The following is a 24,267-nucleotide window of genomic DNA, read 5'->3' as shown; positions in this document are numbered from 1 at the left end:
TTCCGAGGGACTGCCGATGATGATGGTTAATTGAAATATTGTATTTGGATGTGCATGTTGAATTAGGGTGAATGTTTAAATTGTAATTTACTTTACTTTAGATGCTTCAGGAAACTGTAGAAAGCACAAAACTCAGTTGTTTGCAGTCTCACTCAAGCTTTTGGTTCTTGGCATTGGAGATGAAACTTTGCAACTAAGCCAATTGAGAAACAAAATTAACACGGCTTCAAATCTGGTAAATCTAAAATAGGAATTATATCAAAAGTAGCTTTTTGAAATGCAGTATGGAGCAATGCCCTTTGGGGGTTCTGCAACCTATCTGCATAGCTGAGTGCATGGAAGTGGGAAGAAATGTATATGTAAAATACTGAGTATAGGATGTTGACTGAGCACAGTATAGGGATTTGGGAGATGGCCTAAGGCATGGTTCTTTGTGGTGACCATTGCTGTTCAGTGTCTTGACTAGATATAGACATTCTTGTCCCCTAGGACAATCTAATTTGCTTTGACTAATGTAAGCACCCATATGTTTTGGTCTACTGATTTTTGTAGCTTTTGTTTGCACATACCTTGTACAACACTGTACAGTTCTACAAAAATAATTTTCTATCTTCTAGAACAGTGTCCAATACTAGCCACGTAGATAATTTAGAATCCAGTTGTGGCTCATCACATTTCTGATTAGTGAATGCTAAGTATTGGGCACGTGACCTCAATACTCTTTCGCACAGTATATGCATGTGTACTATAACTTTGTTGATAAAAATGGTAAGACAAAAGCAGAATGTGCGAGTGTTTTTATCGTTTTGAGTACTTTACTTGTTTACTGAATGGTAGATGTTTCAATTGCATTTACCTGTTTGTGAGATGCTTTCTATTAAAAGTGGGGCATGTGGCTAAAATAGTGTTGTGTAACCATATATAACTAGGCAGCAATTTTCTATTGGACAACTGTTCTAGAAGGCTATATTATTGGCATGAATGTGATTGAGATTCTGCTCCCCTCCCCTCCCCCAAATGTTTTTAAATTCCTCAAAGCAATTCTCATTTCGTTCTGGCAGGAAGATAATGGGATACATAAAAAATCTTGAGCAGCGCAGAAAGGATACAGCATTTTTTTTTTAAATTCCGATTGTTTTTGGGTGGAGGGGGGGTTGGGGGAGAAAAAAATTTCAGCATTCAGCTTCCTTCACAAAGCTATTTGGTTCCAGGATTAGCAGCTAACCTCATGCTACAATGTTATAGAAGCATTAGTCTCTACTGATTTGATGTCTGCACCACTAGTAGAATTATTAAACTGTATAATGCAGTTGCCGACACTTAGCATTATATCTGGATGGATATTTTAAAGTAAACTTGCTTACCAGGCTAGTTTGGCATATCAGTTTGGTGCCACAGAAGTACTGCATGCAGAGGTACCATCTTTCAGGTGAGATATTAACCCAACATGTTTGTCTACTTGCCCTGCTCATGGCATAATTCAGAGTACAGAGTTGGCCAGTGCATCAGGACATACTTCCTAAGCAATTGCTCTATGCGGAGCTCCTTCATGGCAAATGAGCCAAAGGTGGGCAGCGGAAACGTTACAAGGACACCCTCAAAGCCTCCCTGGTGAAGTGCAACATCACTGACACCTGGGAGACCCTGGCCGAAGACTGCCCTAGGTGGAGTGTATGCATCGGGGAGGGCGTGAGCTCTTTACGCTCACAGCGTTGAGACTTGAAGAGGCCAGGCGCAGGCAGCGGAAGGAGCGTGTGGCAAATCAGACCCCCCTTCTCCTGACTAATGCCTGTCCCACCTGTGACAGGGTCTGTGGCTCTCCAGTTGAACTGTACAGCCACCAAATAAAACATTTAGTAGTGGAAGCAAGTCTTCCTCGATTTTGAGGGACTGCCTATGATGATTATGATATTGGAATGCTACAGGAAGTGGGCGGGAACAAAATGGCCACTAACATTTAAACTGCCATGGGATTTCATCTGAACTGAGTGAAATAAAACACAATCTGGAGCTATTCTTGTTAAAGGTCCAGTTTGTGAAGTTGCAAAAGATGTTGGTCTTTAAATGGAAGGAATCATTTTGAAGTTTCAAAGTTACTGTGGGCCTTTTCTTTATCATTGCCATTTTACCTGCTGAACTCTTGAATTTTCAAGGAAGGGGACTGGCATCGGATGCGCAAATTGACATTTTTTGGTGGGGAAGTGTTTTTATGTAGGTGTAGAATCATTGGAATAGAAATAGAAGTGCGCATCTTGAAATTATGGCAAAGTCAGAAGCTTGGACCTCTTGTACCAGATTGAAAATCTTTGCTACTTTCCCAACTTTTTGCTGCAGTGGGAGTTCAGGTTGCCTTTTATTTAAATGTGAATTTTTAAAAATAAAACTTTGCATAATCTAATGTTAGACAGAGACAATTGTTTAATTCAGCACTTTGTTTGTTTTGACACTTTTTCGATTTAGAAGGGTTTTTGTTTAGATTTTGCCTCTTGTGCAATCTACCTGTACAGTAAGACATCTCCATTTGAGAATCCAGTTTCACTTGTCAAATACACACATCTGGTGCGAGAAGACATAATTACCATTCATATCAAACCTGTTTTTGTCTAGCTGCATGAGCCTGTGGGTTTAATGTGCATTTTAAGAATTATAAATTTTAGTCTAAATCCTATAGACTATTTAATGCTGGTGATTTGTATTTTTAGAAGCTAGAACCCCCTCACACATGAAATCAGTGGCTGGTGGAACAACTACTAAATAACTAGCCCCTACATAGGATAGATTTGCCCTTAAATCTGTGTTGAGAGTTTACTTGCACTGCAAGTTTAGTTTTGATGTAAAGCAGTTTCAGCTTCATGCTTGATAAACTTGTGTACTGCAAATAAGATGTTGAGGCCTGAGCTTAGCGAAGCTTGTTCCACTCTCTGGGCTCTGACTGGTTCAGATACACTTAACACTGCAATTGTAGTGTCATACTGAAGGTACAGTTGTAGTGCAAAAGTGCTATAAGCCACACGTACTAAATGTTCAAGGGTGTATTGACCCTAAGTTTTGGGTACAGTAGCTCTTATCAGTCCAGTTTATTTTCCAGTAAATACATGACTTGACTCAAATCATGTATTTTTTTTGCATAAAACTGACTATTTTGAACTACAAATCGGGTTCTAAAATGGCTTAATTTTATCATTCCATCTTCTCGAATCTGCTCTCCAGTTAAATATCCTGTTGGAGAATTCCAGTAGAATGCCCTTTGGCCCACCTCCCCAAAAATGGTGTATGGCAACTGGAGACCTTGTGCAACGACGTACCTTTTTGTATTAATGTGACTAGGGAAAAAGTGATGCACTGAAGACTGAACCCTGCAAGATGCTTGCATCACTTGTGCAAGCGCAGCACAATGTTGAGGCTAAAATTGTAACCTCTTGTATGCAACTATCTTGCAACAAAATATCTGGTTGTCCTTGCCAACAAATGGAATTCTGTAATACGAATAAATTTAAACTGTAGTATAAAAGCCTTCTGTAAACATGGATCAACAGTTTCAATAGGTTTAACTTGTTTCCCCAAATGGTTCACATGCAGTACAATACCAATGGAGGTTATTGGTATGAGTTTTTTTTTAGGTTTCCAGTGTGATGCATCTTTTGGTTATTTTCTCTTGCATATAAAATAATTCACCACTTTGAGTTGACTCTTAAATCCTATGACATTACTCTGAATAATTATTTGGGAGTGCATTTCTGGCATTATAGTGTTGAATTTCTGAAGCAAAATTTATTGCAACATTGAAGTAGAGTTCTGGTATATAATCTAGATTTGGGTTTGTAAATGCATCTTTTAATGGTGCTTTGGTCCAATGACTGTTCTTTAGCAGTGGCCTGGAATTTGCAGTCAGTGGCGAAGCAGCGGCACTCGCTGCTGACCGAAGCCCACACAGATCTAGCAATCTCTGGCATGAATTTCAGCTCTCCTGACATTGGTTTGAATCTGGTGCAAATCGAGAAAATCATCAGCGTCCAGCAGCAGTCATTAAGCCAAAATGCTGAGACTATAATTTACATCTGAACAGGAGCAGGCCATTAAGCTCCTTTTTAAATTTTATAAACTTTATTTCAGGTTTGCTAAAAAAAATGTTAAAGATTGGGACATGCACAGAGGTAGAAGCTGAAATATTAAACTTTTAAGCCACATAGTTTGTGCCATATTTAATAAAATTTGACATTGCACAAATATAAAATTAGTTTTTTAGGGCCAGAATGGTTTAGTTAAAGGGGGTTAACAGCAATACTGTGATAGGGAAAGTTTTCGTCAAACTCTGATTTGAATTCATTGTCTGCTCTGGGGAGTTGCACAGCACAACCTGTGGGAAGAGCAAGGAATGTCATAGCAACTTTTGGATTTCTGTGATTATGTGCGCATGCGCTGACTCCAGAGGTTACTGTCACTTTGAGGAGTAATGACTGCAAACACTGTCTGTTTTGCTGTCATGACCACCACAAAATCTGGGCCATTTTTAAAATCTGTCTTTCCTTCCATCTGCCCCCCGCCCCCCCAAAAAGATAATGAAGAAACTCTGCAAATGCTAAATGCACAATTATATTTCACTGATGTTGTTAGAATTTGTCCAGTGTTGTACACTGCTTGAACTTAGGCTTGTGGAAGAAGCTAGAAACCAAAGATTGCCTTCTAATGCTTACATAAGAACATAAATAGGAGTAGGCCATACAGCCCTTCGAGCCTGCTCCGCCATTTAATACTGTGATGTATGTAGCACTCAAATCACTGACGCCACACAGTATGGTGTTGTAGTAATTGCTGTGACCATAGTCCTTTATTGTGTAACTCCAGAGTGCCTCAGGTGTGGTGGGCAGCCTTTTTATACTGTCTTGCAGGTACTATCAGGTCTCCCACCACAGCGCCCCCTGTGGCGCACTGTCGAGATTATGCTTGCGATCCGGTGCAAGCATGTGGTATTTGCAGTCCTTACATGGGTGAAGAAGTACACAAACATAACCTCCAATAGAAAGCAGGTACACATAGACAGTACATTTGTATGGTACATATAGATGCATTGAAGAGTTATGTCAAAAGGTTGCAGGTACACTGAATAGTTATTTAATCCCAGCTCCACTGGGTGAGGCATGGTGGTGGCATAGTGCCCCTTTTTGCCCAAGGTAATGGGCTGCGCTGAGACGGCATCGCAACTTGTGCATTGCCTCTGTCTCAGAAAATAGTTGCCTTTGCGGCTCATCTGCAGCCACTGAACCATTGCATGAATCACACAAAATCGGAAATCGCATTAATCCATTAGTCATGTTAGTCACAGATCCATTAACCCTTTTACTTGTGCATGATAACTCTCTTCACCAATCATATAAATCATTTTAATCACAGTAATCATTTTAGCATCAAAATATTAACTCTTGTCATAAATCACAGTAATCATTTTGACTCACTCTTGCCCTTACAAAAGTCTTTGTGGGGACTGCCAACGGTGTAAGGCCCCTTTAAGACTCCTGGGTACATTTTCCTTTTAAGATGCCATCTTGTTTTTTCCACGAGGTTTCCACTGGGCGCCGCTCTGCTGGTGCCTGCCTGCCTCTCTCTCTCTCTCTCTGAAGCACTCGGCTGCCGTGAGGCTCGCCGCCATCTTGAGCTCGCTGTGCTGAAGCCGAACCCCCAGGACTCTTGGGTGTCCCTGTACTTGATCACTTGCACTTCGGAGATCTGCCCGTACTTGGAGAACGCTTCTTCCGGGGCCTGCTCGTCTCTCGAAATTGAGACCGCCGATAAACAGCTTTCCTTCTTCGGACCCTTTTGCGAGGTTGGTTTGCTGGGTGTTTTCCCTGCTGGACTCTAGCCTGCTGCTGCCTGACAGTTCGCTCTCGACTCTCTGGAGATCCAGCACACTCCGACTGCACCCGGGAGCCGCAACGCACCGGCCGCCACCTCCTCGAGCACCCCACGCAGCTGACATTTTTGCCTGGGAGCAGCCACACACGCACGTCCTCCGGAGCCGACCTCTGTCTGCGGGCCGACGGTGCCTGCTGGAGCAGCCTGTCGAAGCCCTTCTCCCTTCTGCTGCTTGTGAACACTGAGGACAGCGGTCTGTGGAGGAATAAAGTCTTCCCAGCACCCACGGACCTTCCCCCATCCATCTCCTGCCGAGTAGTGTCGGTCCATCGCCTGCAATGATCCACAAAAGTAAACCGTGCGTCTCGCCCCCGTGCGATACCTGCACATCCGCTCTGCCAAGAACAGGTATCTGTTCCTTGGTGTAGTTGCGCAGCTTCGCCGTGACTGGGACCAGCTTGGGTCGTGCAGTTGGGTTGATGCACAGTTTGTCAAAAGTTTCCTGACTCATCAGCGACTGACCCGATTCCATACTCGCTGAGACTCTGTTAATCTTGACTTCCATAATCACTGGGGACGAATTGTTGGTACAAGTATACAGTCCACACTCATCTACCTGCTCCTTGCTGGATGGCAGATCATCTACCATCTCCGAAGCCACACGGTGAGTCGTGTTTCTTTTGCACATACGCTGAAGGTGGCCTTTCGTGTGGCAGGTATTGCGTATGTACTCTGCAAACCTGCACCGGTGAGCCCCATGGTTTCCTGCGCAGCGCCAGCATGGTGCTACTCGATTAGCCCCCCCTCGGCGGACTGAGTTCCAGGACCGTGAGGTCCGTGCTCTCTGCCCTGGGCAGAGCCACGTTCTGCAGTTTTGTCCGTGACTGGCGCTATCCTGTGGACAGTACCTGCTGGGTTCGAGACTGTGGATTATCTGCTTGCTTGCTGCAAGTCGAGGTCATAAATGTCTGGCTGATGTTGATGGCTTGCTGCAGACTGACACTAGATTCAGTGGATAGCAGCTTGTGAATGAGACCCTCATGGACAATCCCCATAACAAAAACGTCTCAACACCTCGTCAAGGTGTGTGCCAAAATCACACTGTGCCGCGAGTCTCTGGATATCTGCAGCATATTTGGTGACATCCTGGCCCTCGGGTCTGCAGTAATGGTAGAATTTGTACCTGGCCATGAGGATGCTCTTCTTCGGTTTCAGTTGGTCACGACTGAGTTCGATCAGCTACTCTCATGACTTGTCCTTGGCGCTCGCAGGTGCCAGCAAATCCCTGACGAGACAGCAAACCTCATCACTCTTCTCTCAGGCATTCGTGTCCTCCGTCCGGTCGTTTGCTGTAAAGTAGTACTCGAGCCTTTCCGTAAAGTCCTCAGTCATTACCCACTGTAAAATCCTTCAGCGAGCCCAGAGTAGCCATGGTTGCGTGAAGCTCATCCGTATCCTCGTCGCTAATTTGTGATGTATGTAGCACTCCAATCACTGACTCCACACAGTATGGTGTTGTAGTAACTGCTGTGACCTTAGTCCTTTATTGTATTCCTCCAGAGTGCCTCTCGGGTGTGGTGGGCAGCCTTTTATACTGTCTTGCAGGTCCTATCTGGTCTTCCACTACAGCGTCCCGTGTATTTAATGTACCTGGGCAATACATAACACAATCATGGCTGATCTGATCTCGGACTCTGGTCTACTTCCCTGCCTATTCCCCATAACCCCTTATTCCTTTTATCGGTTAAGAAACTGTCTCTTTCTGTCTTAAATTTACTCAATCTCCCAGATTCCACAGCAATCTGTGCAGCAAATTCCACAGATTTATAACCCTCAGAAGAAATTCCTCCTCATCTCAGTTTTAAATGGGCGGCCCCTATTCTAAGATCATGCCCCCAATTCTAGTCTCCCCTATCAGTGGAAACATCCTCTCTGCATCCACCTTGTCAAGCCCTCTCATTTTATATGCATCGATAAGATCACCTCTCATTCTTCTGAATTCCAATAAGTAGAGGCTCAACCTTTCCTCATAAGTCAACCCCCTCATCTCCAGAAGCAACCTAGTGAACCACCTTTGAACTGCCTCAAGTACGTATATCCTTAAATATGGAAACTGTAAAGTCCTTACTCTACAGTATGAAACCATACAAGGCACATTCTGGGGACAACATCACTCTGTGACCTTAACTCTTTATTCACAGGACTCAAAAGACGATGACCGTGTGTGGAACCTCCCTTTTTTTATATCTGAGATCAGGTAAGGAGTGTCTACCACAAGTTTCACCCCTTGTGGTCAAGGTGTGCATCTAGGTTGAGTATACAGTAACAGTGGTGTTGCATTGTGGTTACATACATGACATCACCCCCCCCCCCCCCCCCCCCCCCAAAGTCTTATTGGGATCATAGGTTTAGTTTTTCAGGTGGTCTACGCTCCTTTGTGGAGCGCCACAGTTGGGGCTCTGGTTGTTGGACACTGGCGTGAGTGTCTGTCACCTGTGGTGATTCCGGCCTGTCCAGGCTGACTGCAGGGACTGTGCATTCTTCTGATTGCTCTTGTTGCTCGTTCACTGGAGGTGTTGTGAGCTCCATCTCATGGTCGTCTTCAGGTTCCTCCGTGTCGATGCTGAACCTTTTTTTTTTTTACTTGGTCCAGATGCTTACGGCATATCTGACCATTGTTGAGTTTTACCACGATGACACTATTCCCCTCTGTCAATTACAGTGCCCTCAAGCCATTTGGGCCCCATGGTGTGATTGAGGACGAATACACGATCACTTATTTCTATGCATCTCCCCCTCGAATTACGGTCATGTACTCGTTTTGTGACTTGCGCTTGCCCTCAACTATGTCGGTCAGAACTGGGTGAATGAGGGACAACCAAGTTTTGAGTGTCTGTTTCATTAGTAGCTCTGGGCGGGACCCCCGTGAGCGAGTGCGGTCGGGATCTATAGGCCAGCAGGAGACGCGATAGGCGGCATTGTAGGGAGAGTCCTTGAATCCTGAGCTTAATGATTTGGACCGCACGTTCTGCCTGGCCATCGGAGGCCGGCTTGAATGGCACAGTCCTGACGTGGTTGATGCCATTGCCCGACATAAACTCTTGGAATTTGTAGCTTGTGAAACATGGGCCATTATCACTAACCAGGATGTCTGGTAAGCCATGGGTTGCAAAGATCGCACGTAGGCTTTCCACGGTGGTGGATGACGTGCATGAATTCAGAATGATGCACTCGACCCATTTCGAGTACGCATCTACCACAATAAGGAACATCTTTCTCATGAACGGGCCTGCGTAGTCAACATGAATGCGTGACCATGGCCTGGTGGGCCAGGGCCATGGGCTGAGCGGGGCTTCCCTGGGGGCATTACCCAGCTGGGCACACGTCATGCACTTGCGAATAGTGTTCCAGGTCTGAATCAATTCCAGGCCACCAAACGTGTGACCGGGCAATGGCCTTCATCAGCACAATGCCTGGGTGCTCGCTGTGGCGTTCCCTGATGAATGCCTCCCTGCCCTTCTGGGGCATAACTACCCGGCTGCCCCATAGTAGGCAGTCGGCTTGGATGGAGAGCTCATCCATCTGTCTGTGGAACGGTCTGACCTCCTCCGGGCATGCTCCGTGTGCGGGCGCCCAATCCCCAGTCAGGACACCTTTCTTAATCCGGGATAGGAGGGGATCTCTGTTTGTCCAGATTTTGATCTGGTGGGCTGTGATGGGGGAGCCTGCGCTGTCAAAGGCATTGACAGCCATGACTATCTCGGCGCTTTGCTCTGCTGCCCCCTCAGTGGTGGCCAGTGGAAGCCTGCTGAGCACGTCAGCGCAATTTTCAGTGCCATGCCGGATGGAGTAGTCATAAGCAGCCAGCATGAGAGCCCATCGCTGTATGCGAGCTGATGTGTTGGCATTGATGGCGTTGCTGTCTGACAACAGGGATGTTAATGGCTTGTAGTCCATCTCTAATTCAAATTTCCTACCAAAGAGGTACTGATGCATTTCTTTTTACACCATAGACACATGCAAGTGCTTCCTTCTCGACCATCCCATATCCCCGTTCTGCTTGAGAGCGACCTGGAGGCATAAGCCACAGGTTGTAGTTGACCCTCAGCATTGCCCTGCTGCAACACTCGCCCAACCCCATAGGACAATGCATCACTTGTCAGAACCAATTTTTTTCGGCGGTCGTACAGGTTCCACTTGTTTGAATAAAGTAGGTTTCGCGCCTGTTCCTGACAGTCCCCCCCCCCCCCCCAAAAAAAACCAATCGCAACCCTTACGCAGGAGCATGTGTAGTGGCTCCAACAATGTGCTCAAGTTCAGCAGAAAGTTCCCAAAATAGTTCAACAGTCCCAGGAATGAACGCAACTCCGATGTGTTGCAGGGCCTGGGTGCTCGTCGAATCACCTCTGTTTTGGATTCGGTGGGCCGAATCCCATCTGCAGCAACTCTCCTGCCCAGAAACTCAACCTCAGGAGCTAAGACCACACATTTAGACTTCGAGTCGCAGGCCTACCTGGTCCAGTCAGTGTCGCACCACCTCCAGGTTGTGGAGGTGTTCCTCGGTGTCTCGACCCGTGATGAGGATGTCTTCCTGGAATACGATCGTTCCAGGAATGGATTTAAGCAGGCTTTCCATGTTTCGTTGAAAAATCGCAGATGCTGATTGAATGCCAAACGGACACCTGTTATAAACGAACAGTCCTTTGTGTGTGGCGATGGTCAAGTAGTTTAGATTCGTCAGCCAGTTCCTGGGTCATACAGGCTGAAGTGAGGTCCAATTTGGTGAACAGCTTGCTGCCTGCCAGCGTGGCAGAGATCCTCCGCTTTCTGGAGCAGGTATTGATCTTGTAGGGACACCTGATTGATGGTGGCCTTGTAGTCTCCACAGATCCTGACACAGCCATCCGTTTTTCGGACGGGAACGATGGGGCTCGCCCAGTCGCTGAATTCAACAGGCGAGATGATGCCCTCTCTCAGCAGCCGGTCCAATTCGCGCTCTATCTTTTCCCGCATCACATACGGCACTGCTCTGGCTTTGTGGTGCACTGGCCTGGCGTCCGGGTTGATGTGTATCACTACTTTAGTGCCTTTGAAAGTCCAAGTTGGAGTAGTGAATCGAATTGTTGTAGGACTTGAGCACGAACTTCGCTCCACTGATGACATTGCATGAACATTTCCCCCCCATTTCCAATTCATCTCGGCTAACCAGCTCCTCTCCAACAGTGCGGGACCATTGCCCGGGACAATCCAGAGCGGCAGCCGATTCACTAACCCATTGTGTGTGACAGTCAACATTGCACTGCCGAGCACCGGAATGATTTTAGTGTAAGTGGGTAATTGTGTCTCAATACGTGCTAATTTGTATCTAATGGCTTTAAGTGGCCATAGCTTCTCAAATTGCTGAATGCCCATGAGTGACTGGCTGGCCCCAGTGCCCAGCTCCACACGTACTAGGATACCGTTTAATAAAACCCTCATCATTGGTGACGTTTTGGTGTATGAACTAAATATTCGCCACATGGTCCCGCTGAACCTCGGCGTCCGTCGATTTGCCTCAAAAAACCCTCTTCCACCTCATTAATCTGGTTGCAGACTTCCTGCACATTCGAGCTAAGTGGCCACTGAGATTGCAGTTCCTGCAGCCAAACTGTTGAAATCTGCACGATCTAGCTGAGTGTTTTCCCCACACCTCCAGCATGAGTTAAAGTTTCCATTGTTGGGAACAAGGACTATGGCCAGGCATTCCGTGCTGACTGTCCCTTTGACTGCTCTTAAGTACCTTATTAGTGGATGTCAATGGCCCCATCCTGGGCCGCATTGTCCACTGTGATGCCGTGAATGTCCGTTCAACAGAGACAATGGCAGGCTGAAGTCCTACTCTGGGGTCTATTGCTGCCTGGGGAGTGTCGGACTGCCGCTGCCTGTCTGCGGGGCTCTGAGTAGCATTGATGTTGACTGCCTGATCCATCGCCGCGTTAGAGGCAGAATTTTGCGTGTATATTATTTTCATCCCTTCCTCCCCCGCCATGAAAGTTTGAGCTATCAACACCGCCGCTTCCAAGGTCAAATCCTTGGTCTCAATTAATTTGTGGAAAATTCCCGCATAACCGATGCCCTCGATAAAGAAGTCCCTTAGCATCTCCCCCTGCAGATATCTGTGAACTTAGAGGCTGGCCAAACGCCGGAGGTCCAGTATGGTCTGTCCTTCACGACGTCGGTGGGCGTAGAATCTGTCGGGCCATATGTATGCTACTCGCCAGTTTGAGGTGCTCCTCGATCAATTTGCTAAGTTTTTCAAAGGTTTTGTCCGCCGGCTTTTCGGGTGCTAGTAAGTCCTTCATGAGCGTTTAAGTCTTTGGTCCGCAGCTGGTCAAAAGGTGTGCCCTTCGCTTGTTAGCCGCTGCATCCCCCAGCCATTCTTTCATAACGAAGCTCTGCTGAAGCCTCTCGACAATCGTCCCAGTCTTCCCCAACATGGTACCGTTCCTCTGTGCTGCCGGTGGCCATTCTCATCGGTCGTGAATTCCCTCATCTCGTCGCCAATGTAAAGTCCTTACTCTACAGTATGAAACCACACATGGCACATTCTGGGAATACTCTTTATTCACAGGACTCAAAAGACGATGACCCCGTGTGGGACCTCCATTTTTATACCTGTGAGATCAGGTAAGGAGTGTCCGCCACAAGTTCACCTTGTGGTAAAGGTGTGTATCTAGTTTGAGTGTATACAGTGGTGTTACATTGTGGTTACGTACATGACGAACCAAAACTGTACGCAGTATTTCAGGTGTGGTCTCACCATTGCCCTGTACAACTGTAGCAAGACTTCGCTGCTTTTATATTCCATCCCCTTTGCAATAAAGGCCAAGATTCCATTGGTCTTCCCGATCACTTGCTGTACCTGCATACTAACCTTTTGTTTCATAAGGACCCCCAGGTCCCGCTGCACTGCAGCACTTTGCAATTTTTCTCTCTTTAAATAATAGCTTGCTCTGTTTTTTTTCTGCCACAGTGCATGACCTCACACTTTCTAACATTATAGTCCATCTGCCAAATTTTTGGCCACTCACTTAGCCTGTCCATATCCCTTTGCAGATTATGTGTCCTCCTCACACATTGCTTTTCCTTCCATCTTTGTATCGTCCGCTACAAACTTCTCTACATCCCCAGCTGTTTACACTGTACATTAATGATTTAGACGAGGGGATTAAATGTAGTATCTCCAAATTTGCGGATGACACTAAGTTGGGTGGCAGTGTGAGCTGCGAGGAGGATGCTATGAGGCTGCAGAGTGACTTGGATAGGTTAGGTGAGTGGGCAAATGCATGGCAGATGAAGTATCATGTGGATAAACGTGAGGTTATCCACTTTGGTGGTTAAAAACAGAGACAGACTATTATCTGAATGGTGGCAGATTAGGAAACGGGGAGGTGCAAGGAGACCTGGGTGGCATGGTACATCAGTCATTGAAGGTTGGCATGCAGATACAGCAGGCGGTTAAGAAAGCAAATGGCATGTTGGCCTTCATAGCAAGGGGATTTGAGTACAGGGGCAGGGAGGTGTTACTACAGTTGTACAGGGCCTTGGTGAGGCCACACCTGGAGTATTGTGTACAGTTTTGGTCTCCTAACTTGAGGGACATTCTTGCTATTGAGGGAGTGCAGCAAAGGTTCACCAGACTGATTCCCAGGATGGCAGGACTGATATATCAAGAAAGATTGGATCAACTGGGCTTGTATTCACGAGTTCAGAAGAATGAGGAGGGGATCTCAAACGTTTAAAATTTTAACTGGTTCAGACAGGTTAGATGCAGGAAGAATGTTCCCAATGTTGGGGAAGTCCAGAACCAGGGGTCACAGTCTTAGGATAAGGGGTAAGCCATTTAGGACCGAGATGAGGAGAAACTTCTTCACCCAGAGAGTGGTGAACCTGTGGAATTCTCTACCACAGGAAGTTGTTGAGGCCAATTCACTAAATATATTCAAAAAGGAGTTAGATGTAGTCTTTACTACTAGGGGGATCAAGGGGTATGGCGAGAAAGCAGGAATGGGGTACTGAAGTTGCATGTTCAGCCATGAACTCATTGAATGGCGGTGCAGGCTAGAAGGGCCGAATGACCACCTCCTGCACCTATTTTCCAATCGTGACCCAGCAGGGAGAGGAAGGCCAGCTCGGGGAACAAGGTGGTGGTTACACATTCTTCTGGCAAGGTAAACTAGAAGAATGCCACCTCCATGGGGTGGACTTTGCCATGAAAAGAGTAGGAACTAGTTTTAACATTTTTGTGCAGTTTGAGAACACTCATCAATCAACCTTGGCTAGATTTGAATTTGCATCAATACAATTAGGAATGGTTGGTTGTGTGCTGACACCAAGCTCAAAACATAATGGGCCCAAGTTTCCACATGATTCGTGCCTGATTTTTAGGAGCAACTGGTGGAGAATGGACTATTTTAGAAATCGCAATTCTCCACTTTTTTTCTGCAGTTCTAGTCAGTTAGAACAGTTCTAGTTTAGAACAGAATTTTTTCTTCAAAAGGGGGTGCGTGCGGGCACTGACGCATGATTTGAAAGTTTCCACAGTGAAAGTGTACTCCAAACTAAAGTAGAATGGAGCCAGTGAAGATTTTTGTAGAACTGAAAAAAACCTGTTCTACACATTAAAAAAAAATCAGGCGCAGGTTACAAATTAGGCGTCCAGAACGAGAGGGGGGGGGGGGGAGGGAACTCATTAAATTCGACAATAAATCCTTATTTATACTTCTACAAATATTATACAAATAAATCCAACCTGAATAAACATTTATAAGCAAAGAAAAGATTAAATAAACCTTCCTACCTGTGAAAGTGCTTCAGCCAATTCTGAGAGAGAGAGAAAGAGAGACGGGTCTTGTCGGGGGCGGGGAGCAGGAGCTGGCCGTGGGCGGAGCCTCATGCACGCAGCCCCAGTGAGGCCATTGGGCCAGGGCTAGGGGCTGCGTGCTTCGGGCCCCTCCCACACAGTTCGGCGCCTGGAGCTACTGCACTTGCGTGCCGACTGTAGCGTGCATGTGCAGAGGTTCCGGCACTGTTTTCAGCGCCGGGACTTGGCTCCGCCCCCCCACAGCTCGTGCTGGCTGCGCCGAGGGCCAGAGGACCTGTAAGTAGGTGGAGAATAGAGGATTTTTTTTAGGCGCGAAAAACGGGCGCCCAGCTCGGAGGGGCGCCCGTTTTTTTTTCTTGTGGAAACTTGGGCCCATTAAGACAGCATAGTGATTCAACCCAGACTAGGCTATCTTTTGGGGAAAAAAAATGTAGATTCTAAACATCTGTATTCCACTTGTGTAGGTTTGTAGAAATGCTAAAATTACAAATGGTTTGATGAAACTAGTGTAAATTACAGGCATTTGCATATAGCATATACTTAATTAGGATGCTGAAAATTGGCTGATTCAATTCAAAAACAATTCTGCTATACCTGTAATGTTTCTCTCTGGAGCTACTCATCTCTGCTTGAAATCCTGACTTGAGTTGCATGTGGCAGATGTAGGTGTCTACTCAGTTGTTGAGCCTACATTTCTGCACTGGTCTGTGTACTGCAGTCCTCTAAGCATTAAGTTGCCCATTGTTGGGTCTCTAGCTTGTGATTATAAAAGGTCTGGTTTGAAGTTCTTCAGTCACAACTTTGGCGAATGACATTCTGTTAGTACGTAAAATTATTTGCAGATGAACCTATGCAAAATTTTTAAATGCATAAAAAGGTTGTTTAATTGTTATATTGAGTTTAGTTTGTTCAAAGTATGTATTACCTCTATAGTACAGTGAAGAATCTAAATATTTAAGTTGCATTGCATACCAATTAATACAAAACTGGTGCTTTCAGCTGTTTGTGTGCCCTCCATATTCTTTTTTAAATGGCCATTTTTTGGTTTGGATGAGGGAGATACTGGCAAAGCTGTCTTTATTGTCTATCCACCCTTACCCTGAGAAGTTAGAAAGTTAATACTATGAGTAGCTGAACTCAATTATACATAAACCTTGATGCAAAATTAAGGTGCAACCTGGACTTCAAACTTTCAAATCTAATGTTTGAAAGTTGGAACTTCCTGAGAGTCTGTAAAGTACACTTGCACTAAACATCCTACTCTAATGTGAAAATGTAAAGGCATCAATTGCTGCACAACAAACTGGTTCACTTAATTGGCTTGTGACCCTTGGGTTTAATCTAGTTTGCCCATTTTTGAAAGTATAATGCTTTGACTTGGTCTGTTACAAAGATGATTCTTTTTCTGTAGTAACCATATGCTTCCCTTCTAGAGGTTCTTTGACTAATTTGAGGTGCTGGATTGAACCTGGAGTGCATGAAATGTTTCAGTAAAATGTTCAGATAGTTTTGTACATGACCAATGCTAAAAGCCTACCATTTGTAGAAATTAATCTCTTCGTGGAAAAGCCAACAAAGCTCAAAGCTAAAATTTTAGGTGTGTGAATATCTTTACAAGTTGGCTTTAAAAATACACTGCTGAACCCCACTTGTGCATAACCCAAGTTGATCTGTCCTAGTTGAAATGCAATATTGTGCTTTACTATTGTACTTTTTTTTTTAATGTATGATCTGAAAATTGCAGAGCCTGTCTGCAATTTTTATCTATCTGCATATCATTACATTAACTTATGCATGGGAATTCTCATGTGCACCTAATTTTTTTTTAGAACTAGAGGATTAGATTGGAATTGCCTCAATTTTTCTTGAGTCCAAACTGCATGGACATGCTCTGAATATACATAAGGCATTGTAAACTGATTGTTGCATTATCTTGTTAATCTAACATACGGTACTCTTTTGTGTCCATATTGCAGACGGCAACTCCAAACTAACATGGCAGTCAGACTGTGTGATGTGGCTACTCTGCTTAGAAGTGGTTCGTGGGCTGCAGAGCCTTGGACTGGGGTCTGTGGGACTTTTCTTTAAATTCAGTAGTGACTAAGATATATTTATCTTTTTATTGAGGCCATACCAAAAAGTATAATGCATGTGGTTGTCAAGACTTGTAGTCTTGCAAAAATGTAATTGGTCCAGAAACATTTATGGTTCTTAGAACAGCAACAGACTTTATTTACAAAAAAAAGCTATATATAAAGTGAAGCCAATGCAACTTTTTTGGTATGGTCTGATTAGAACTTGTGTAATAGTATTTGCTGAAAGTGGATTTGTTGTACTGTCTGCTGTAGTAGTGGTGCACATGTTTAACTGCTGTTAACCTCTAGGTTGAGTTGCCACTTGCAAATGGCATTTGAATGAAATTTTCACTGATGCCCAAACACTTGAGTTTGAAATAATTTGCTACTTTCCCCATATTTATAACATTGAATCTGCCTTTTTTAAAGTTCAGTGTATGTGATTCAAATGCAAATTTCCTTAAGTGAAATGTAGTGATCATTTTAAAATTTGAGAAAATGGTCCCTTGGATAGAAAGATACTGCTTCTGTAGAGTGCATAGGTTAATACAGCTGTTGACTGGAATTCTGGCCTAATGGCATAATTTTTGCCATCTGTAAACCAAAATAAATGACTTGTCACTAGTATCTTCAATAAATATTTGAATAAAAATATTACTGCAGTAAACGTCTAGCTCACTGTCTCTTGTTTGCAAGTGCTACGGACTTGTTCTTAGAAGCTTTCTATTTTTGCTTTTGTAATTCTACGACTGCAAAGTTTCTAATATGTAATGGCTGTAGCTAAAATAGCTAGTGGCATTATATTGATTTTTTTCCCCCACTTGAATAACTAGTTTAAAGCTTATTGTAACTTGTTTGTGTAATATGGGCATACTAGTCGAGCAGAATTTAATCATCAGCCAAACCATTCTCTCTTTGCATCTAGCTTGGATATATTGAACATGGCATTTGTACAATGTCTAAATTTGTGTGAAACAAAAAATACTTTTCAGTTGAAGTTCTTGGTAATTTTATTGCATAATTGAAGATCCCCACACCCCACCATATTGCTAAATCATGCTATTTTTTTGTGGGTTTCAAAGGTCTTGACAGGGTTGCTAATTGGCATATTCTTCAGTTAAGTTCCTTGGTAGTTTCAATACTGTACTTCAGTGTATTGTGTTCTGAATTCTGTTATTAAAAAAAAACTCTAAATGCATTTAGCACTATTTTCAAGGGGGCTAATAGAATGGAGGGGAGGAGGATTAGATATCAGAAGTGCAAAAGTTTGTTTCTAAATGATAGCTGGAGTGCTCTTTTAAAAGCATCCATCTTCCACTATAGAAGATGGCCTTTAAAAAGGCAAATTTAGTACTTGTGAATTCAACAACTTGTATTCATCAGAAAAGATAGATCAATCCTTTTTTATCTAGGATAATCCTTGTAGTTTTTAACAATTCAACAATTGCAACCGATTGCTACTGTTTTATGTGCAGAACCTGGCCTTTCATACAGTGCACATACAGACAATTGATTCCCTGATCCTGTATCTGAAAACATTGAAACCTTTTAAATTTATTTTTACATTCAGCTTCCTTGTAGCAACAGTAGATGAAGTTGGAAGGAAAGAGGGGTAACACTCATGATGGAGAGCTTCACCTGGTTGTACGCATCTTGAATCGTGGAGTGCCCCCCCAACCCCCAAACAGATTTTCTTTGGGAACCTTTGTCCAAATTCCCTGATCTATGCCAAATGTGAATTTGTAAAAAAAAAAAAAATTGCTTTCAAGTTGCAGGTTGTGGCAACAAGGATACAACATTTAAGGATTGCAGTAGCAGAATTCAAATTTAAAAATGCTTTTGTCTGGGAGTGGGGTTTGGTGGGGGGGGCAGTGTGGAAGGAGAGCGTGAAAAATGTGATTGGTGAAGGGAGGTGATCTTGCATTTCTGCTGCTAAATAGAGTAAATTGGTAAAGGAGAGTGCTGCCCATGTCAGTTTCTGCTCAGAGTAGTATTTAAAGGGTTACTGGTGCTTAACGAGTCATGTTGCAGTAGGCATGGTGGATGAAGACTTCAGCTAAAAGGCACCAACATGAATTTTTATATAAATATCTTCTCAAAATTCAACCTTGGGCACTTCTAACACTGAGGAGGTTGTTTCTACACTTTACAAACCAGTTAATGTTTTTGCAGATCTTGGAAAAGCTTTATTTGGGAAAACACTAGTCCTTTTAATATTGATTTTAAAGTAAATTGCAGTTTATCTTGCGTTCTAGGTATGGATTACTCATGGCAAATGCTGTAATTTTTCCAGTTTAGGTTGATTTGTGCCCTATGTGTGACTACCCTCGACTTCAAAATGGGTAATTAGCACATTGCCCGCAAGTGATATTTGATCAATGTTGTGCATGTCCCACTTGATTTTTCTGAAACTATATAGTTAAAGATGTTTTATTAAGCCTATTTATAATGGGGTTTGGCATCTGAAACTTCTGTTTACAGTCTGCTGTAAAGCAATATGCAGCAGTGCTTCACCACCAGATGGCATTGGTCTAGTTGCTGTGGGTATCCATTCCTATTCATGCATAGTTTCAGCAATCCTGCAGTGTGCAATTGAAGCATGAGTGACTTGCTGGTGTGTACAAAATGTCAAACTAATTTTTTAAGGTGGGCTTAGAATTTATGAAGCTTGACTTGTAAAATATTCAGCATGTTCAACAGTAACAGTATTGGCAATAGGATATTGAAGATCGTGTAGCTATTCACATAACCTAGACTTGGTGACAACTAAAGTAATAACCTCAGGTTACAAAAATTGCTTTGAATTTTAAAATGTATGTTAGGAAAGACTAAAATGTGATCTTGTGTGACAGATCACAATTAAGTTCACAACATTCTTCTTCATATCCTTAGATGCAACTTATGAATCCCAAGACTACGAGTTTTGCATTTTGCTTGTTGGATGGCTCTTGTGGCTTTGTGAATTGAAATTTGCCTATTCCTTTTAACATTTGGGTATATGAATTGAACTTTTTGCAATAGTTGAAGTTCTGTAGTGATTTACAGGTTATTGCTACTTGGGTCATAAATGCATGCTTAAGGAAAATATTCCATTGAATGCAGAGAAATTAGATGCAATCTATCCATGCCTATATGTCATTTAGATATTCACCAAGATGCAATTCCTCAAATAGCGTGGGAACAGGAGTTGGCCATTCTGACTCTCGGCTGTTTCGTCGTTCAGTTAGATGATGGCTAATCTATACCTCAACTCCAGTTAGCTGCCTTTCATCCTTGTATTTCATCCTAACACACCTGTTGATCTCAGTCTTGAAAATTTCAATTGACCCAACATTCACAGGCCTTTGGAGGAAGAGAGTTCCACTACTCAGTGTGCGCGGGGTGAGGAAAGAGGAAGAAAGTACTTCCTGATTTCATTCCTGAAAGCCTAGCTCTAAATTTTAAGATAGTGTCTCTATGCTCTGGATTTGTCAATCGGAGAAAATAACTTCTCTATCTACTCTGAATTCATCTGTCATGTTAAACACCTTGATTAGATCACGCCAATGTAATAAACTCAAGGGAATGCAAACCATGTTTATGCGACATGTCCTCATAATTTAACTCTTAAGCCCCAGTATTGTGAATCTGTGGTGTACCCCTGCCAAGGCCGTTATCACCTTCCTGAGGTGCAGTGCCCAGAATGAAGCATAGTACTCCAAATGAGGTCTGACCAAGCCTCTACAACTGAAACATAACTTCTTCGCCATTATACTCCAGTCCCTTTTGAGGTAAATTAGCCCTTTTGATTACTTTTTATACCTGTCCACTAGCTTTATAATGTGTGTACCTGGACATCCAAATCTCTTGGCTTCACCATTAAGAAAATTTGTCGTCTTTTGATTTCAAGACCTCAGGCTTCCCACATTTTTGCTCATTCACTTAATCTGTCTTGTGTCCCTTTAACTTCCTGCTGTCCTCGTGCAATTTACTTTGTCATCTGCAAACTTGGATATACAACTCAATAGTGAAAAGTTGAGGCCCCGATTATAGATCCCTGGAGAACACCACTTGTCACATCCTGCCAATTGGAGTATGTTCCCTTCATCCCTACTCTGCCTCTACCTCCCAACCAATTTCCAGTCCACATCACAAGGAATATCAACATTGAGTTTTTAAAAAATCAATTGGCTTCTGTGCATAGTGGTGGAATATAGTAATGAACTTTAAAAGCTAGATACAATTACTGGATTTGAGATGTATTGAACTCAATTACAACCGATTTTCAAATGCATCAAAACAGAAGCAAATATGTTGAAACAATTTCTTTGTTATAGCCTTCCAGCAAAAACTGTATGGTGATAATCTAAGTCAAGGCAAGAGCAGGCAAAATTTAAATTTAAAGTGGTATATTGCCATTTCAGAAAGATGCTAAAATTAACTAAGGTCTTTGGGTTATGTTGAATGAGGTTGTTTAAATGAGTTCAAAAAGGTAATGTTGACTTATCTATTTTTAGCAGGTAATTGCTGCCATGGAAACACAACTGTCCAATGGTCCAACTTGTAATAACACAACCAATGGTCCTTCAAACACCAACACTGGCACAAACAACTGCTCATCACCTGTTGACAGTAACACCATGCCAGAGGACAGCAAAACCAACTTAATAGTCAACTACTTGCCTCAAAACATGACACAAGAGGAGCTCAAAAGCCTGTTTGGCAGCATTGGTGAAATAGAATCCTGCAAACTAGTACGGGACAAAATAACAGGTATCTTGGCACTTCAGAGTTGTATGTTCTGTTTGTTTCGGTGTTGTAGCCACTTTCTCTTTAGAATATATGTGCGGAACTTCCAGTGCAGACAATTTTCTACGACGCAACCCCAGATATTTAGATGCATATTTGTCTGGAACTTTTGATATTACTTGCCAAATATAGTATCAATTTTTTTCCCCATTTGAAAATAAGCTCAATTGCTAGTTTGCATCTGCTTCGCCAAGATAAGACTATGGAACTGTTTGCAAGATGCTACTTAAAGGAATTTACAATGATGTAGATATATTGCATAGCTCATGCCGTATAAAGGTAAAATGGTTCACGTACATATTTTAGAATCGGACAATGATACAGCAAGCTCTCAGGCAGGGGTGGGATACGGAGGTTGCATGATCAGCAACGATATTGAATTGAGTTGCAGGCTCGAAGGGCTGAATGGCCTGCTCCTGCACCTATTTTCTATTTCTATGTTTCTTGGGGCTATCTAGTTAGTCCTATTCACCTCCTTCCCCTTAGCCATGTTTTTTCTCCCTTCAAATATTTATCCATATCTCTTGGAAAGTTATTGAATTTGCCTCCACCACCCTTTCGGGCAGTCCATCCAAAACACAACTCTGCGTTTATAAAAAAAAAAAAAAAAAATCTCCTGATTCTTTTGTCAGTTCCTTAAATCTATTCCTTATTTACTCATCAAAATCCTTCATGATTTTGAACACCTATTACATCTCCCTTAATCTTCTCTGCTCTAAGGAAAACATATTTTTCCCTCGTCTCTCCACGTAACTAAAGTCCCGCATCCATGGTACGATTTTGAGATTGCGTAGATCAGACGACTTCTCTCTCTGGTGTTTAGAAGAATGAGAGGTGATTTCTTTGAAGCATGTAAGATTCTGAGGGGTAGTGACCAGATAGATGCTGAGGTTGTTTCCCCTGGCTGGAGTCTAGAACTTGGGGGCATAGAATCATGGAAATTTACAGGATGGAAGGATGCCATTCCAGCCCATTGTGTCCGCGCCGGCCGAGATCTATCCAGCCTAATCCCACTTTCCAGCTCTTGGTCCGCAGCCTTGTAGGCCATGGCACTTCAAGTGCATATCCAAGTACTTTTTCAATGTGGTGAGGATTTCTGCCTCTACCACCCTTTTTCAGGCATTGTGTTCCAGACCCCTACCACCCTCAAATCCCCTCTAAACCTCCTACCAATGACTTTAAATCATTGTCCTCTGCTAAGGGAAATGGCTCCTTCCTATCCACTCTATCCAGGCCCTCAATTTTATACACCTCTAAGGTCTCCCCTCTGCTACCTCCTGTTCCAAAGAAAACAAACTCAGCCTATCCAATCTTTCCTCATGGCTAAAATTCTCCAGTTCAGGCAACATCCTTGTAAATCTCCTCTCTCCCCTCTTTAGTGCAATCGCATCTTTTCTGTAATGTGACCAACTGCACACAGTACTCTAGCTGTATCCTAACTAGTGTTTTATACAGTTCATGCATAACCTCCCTGCTCTTGCCTTTTATTAGCCGAGGTATAAAATATAAGTATTCTGTGTGCCACCTTAACTACCTGGCCTGCTACCTTCAGGGATCTGTGGACAAGCACTCCAAGGTCCCTGTGTTCCTCTACACTTGTCCTACCATTTAATGTGTATTCCCTTTCCTTGATAGCCCTCCCCAAATGCATTACCTCACACTTCTCCAGATTGAATTTCATTTGCCACTGTTTTGCCCACCTGACCAGTTCATTGGTGTCTTCCTGTTGTCTATAGCTTTCTTCTTCAACCACACTACCAATTTCTGTATCATCTGCAAACTACTTAATCATACCCCCTACATTCAAGTCTTAATCATAAAAAGCAAGTGACCTAGTACTGAGCCCTGTGGAACCCCACTAAACAGCCTTCCAGTCACCCATCAACCATTACTCTTTGCTTCCTGTCTCAGCCAATTTTGGATCCAACTTGCCACTTTGCCTTGGATCCCATGGGTGCTTACTTTCATGACCAGTCTGCCATAGTCTCAGCATAAGAGGTCAGCCATTTTAAGACTGATGAACAATTTCTTCACTCGGAGGGTTGTGAATCTTTGGAGTTCTCTACCCAAATGGCTGTGGATGCTGAATTGTTGAATATATTCAAGACCTGAGATTTTTGGACTCTAGGAGAATTGAGGGATATGGGGATCGGGCAGAAGTGGAGTTGAAGTCTAAGATCAGCCATGATCTTATTGAAGGGCTATATGGCCTGCTCCTAATTCTTATATTCTTAAATCTCTTCAGCACCTTCTCCAAGACCTTGACATTCTTCCTGAAGTATGGTACTCAGAATTGAGCACACTACCCCCGATGGGGCCTAACCAGTGCTTTATAAACGTTTATCTAACTTTCTTTTTGTACTCTGTCTCCATATTTATAAAGCCAAGGATCCCATATACTTTTTTTAACCGTCTCCTCAACTTGTCCGGTCATCTTCCAAGATTTGTGTACATATTACTCCATTAAAATTGTACCACTTACATTTGTTATGAAACCGGAGAGGCAATATAAACTATCACTACTTCTCTGCATTAAATAGCATCTGCCATGTGTCTGCGTCTGCCCCTTTCACCAATCTATGGCCCCTATCACTTGCTGGATTTTTGGCACCTGCGCGTGTTAACTTTTTTTTGTGTACGTTTGACAGTCCCGATTTTTTTTTTAATTCTGGCGCAAAGACATTTGAATTT

The 24,267-nt window shown here is 43.4% G+C and overlaps 1 protein-coding gene across 8 annotated transcripts in view; it reads left to right on the top strand.

Annotated features, from left to right (window-relative positions):
* Positions 1–24,267, top strand: part of LOC139264501 (ELAV-like protein 2) — a 145,717-nt gene that overhangs the window by 18,672 nt on the left and 102,778 nt on the right. For 5 of the 8 annotated variants that reach the window (XM_070881074.1, XM_070881100.1, XM_070881128.1 and 2 more), the window contains exons 2-3: positions 16,690–16,780; positions 21,285–21,540. In XM_070881074.1, the coding sequence (XP_070737175.1) occupies positions 16,709–16,780; positions 21,285–21,540 (328 nt within the window). In that variant the 5' untranslated portion in view covers positions 16,690–16,708. The remainder of the gene's footprint in view (positions 1–16,689; positions 16,781–21,284; positions 21,541–24,267) is intronic. The other 3 variants (XM_070881109.1, XM_070881092.1, XM_070881119.1) reach the window with 2 other exon arrangements.

This window comes from Pristiophorus japonicus, chromosome 1, assembly GCF_044704955.1.
Source record: "Pristiophorus japonicus isolate sPriJap1 chromosome 1, sPriJap1.hap1, whole genome shotgun sequence".
In the NCBI taxonomy this organism is placed as follows: Eukaryota; Metazoa; Chordata; class Chondrichthyes; family Pristiophoridae; genus Pristiophorus; species Pristiophorus japonicus.
The sequence above is the reverse complement of the archived record's forward strand: the minus strand, read 5'-3'. Positions and strand labels throughout refer to the sequence as shown.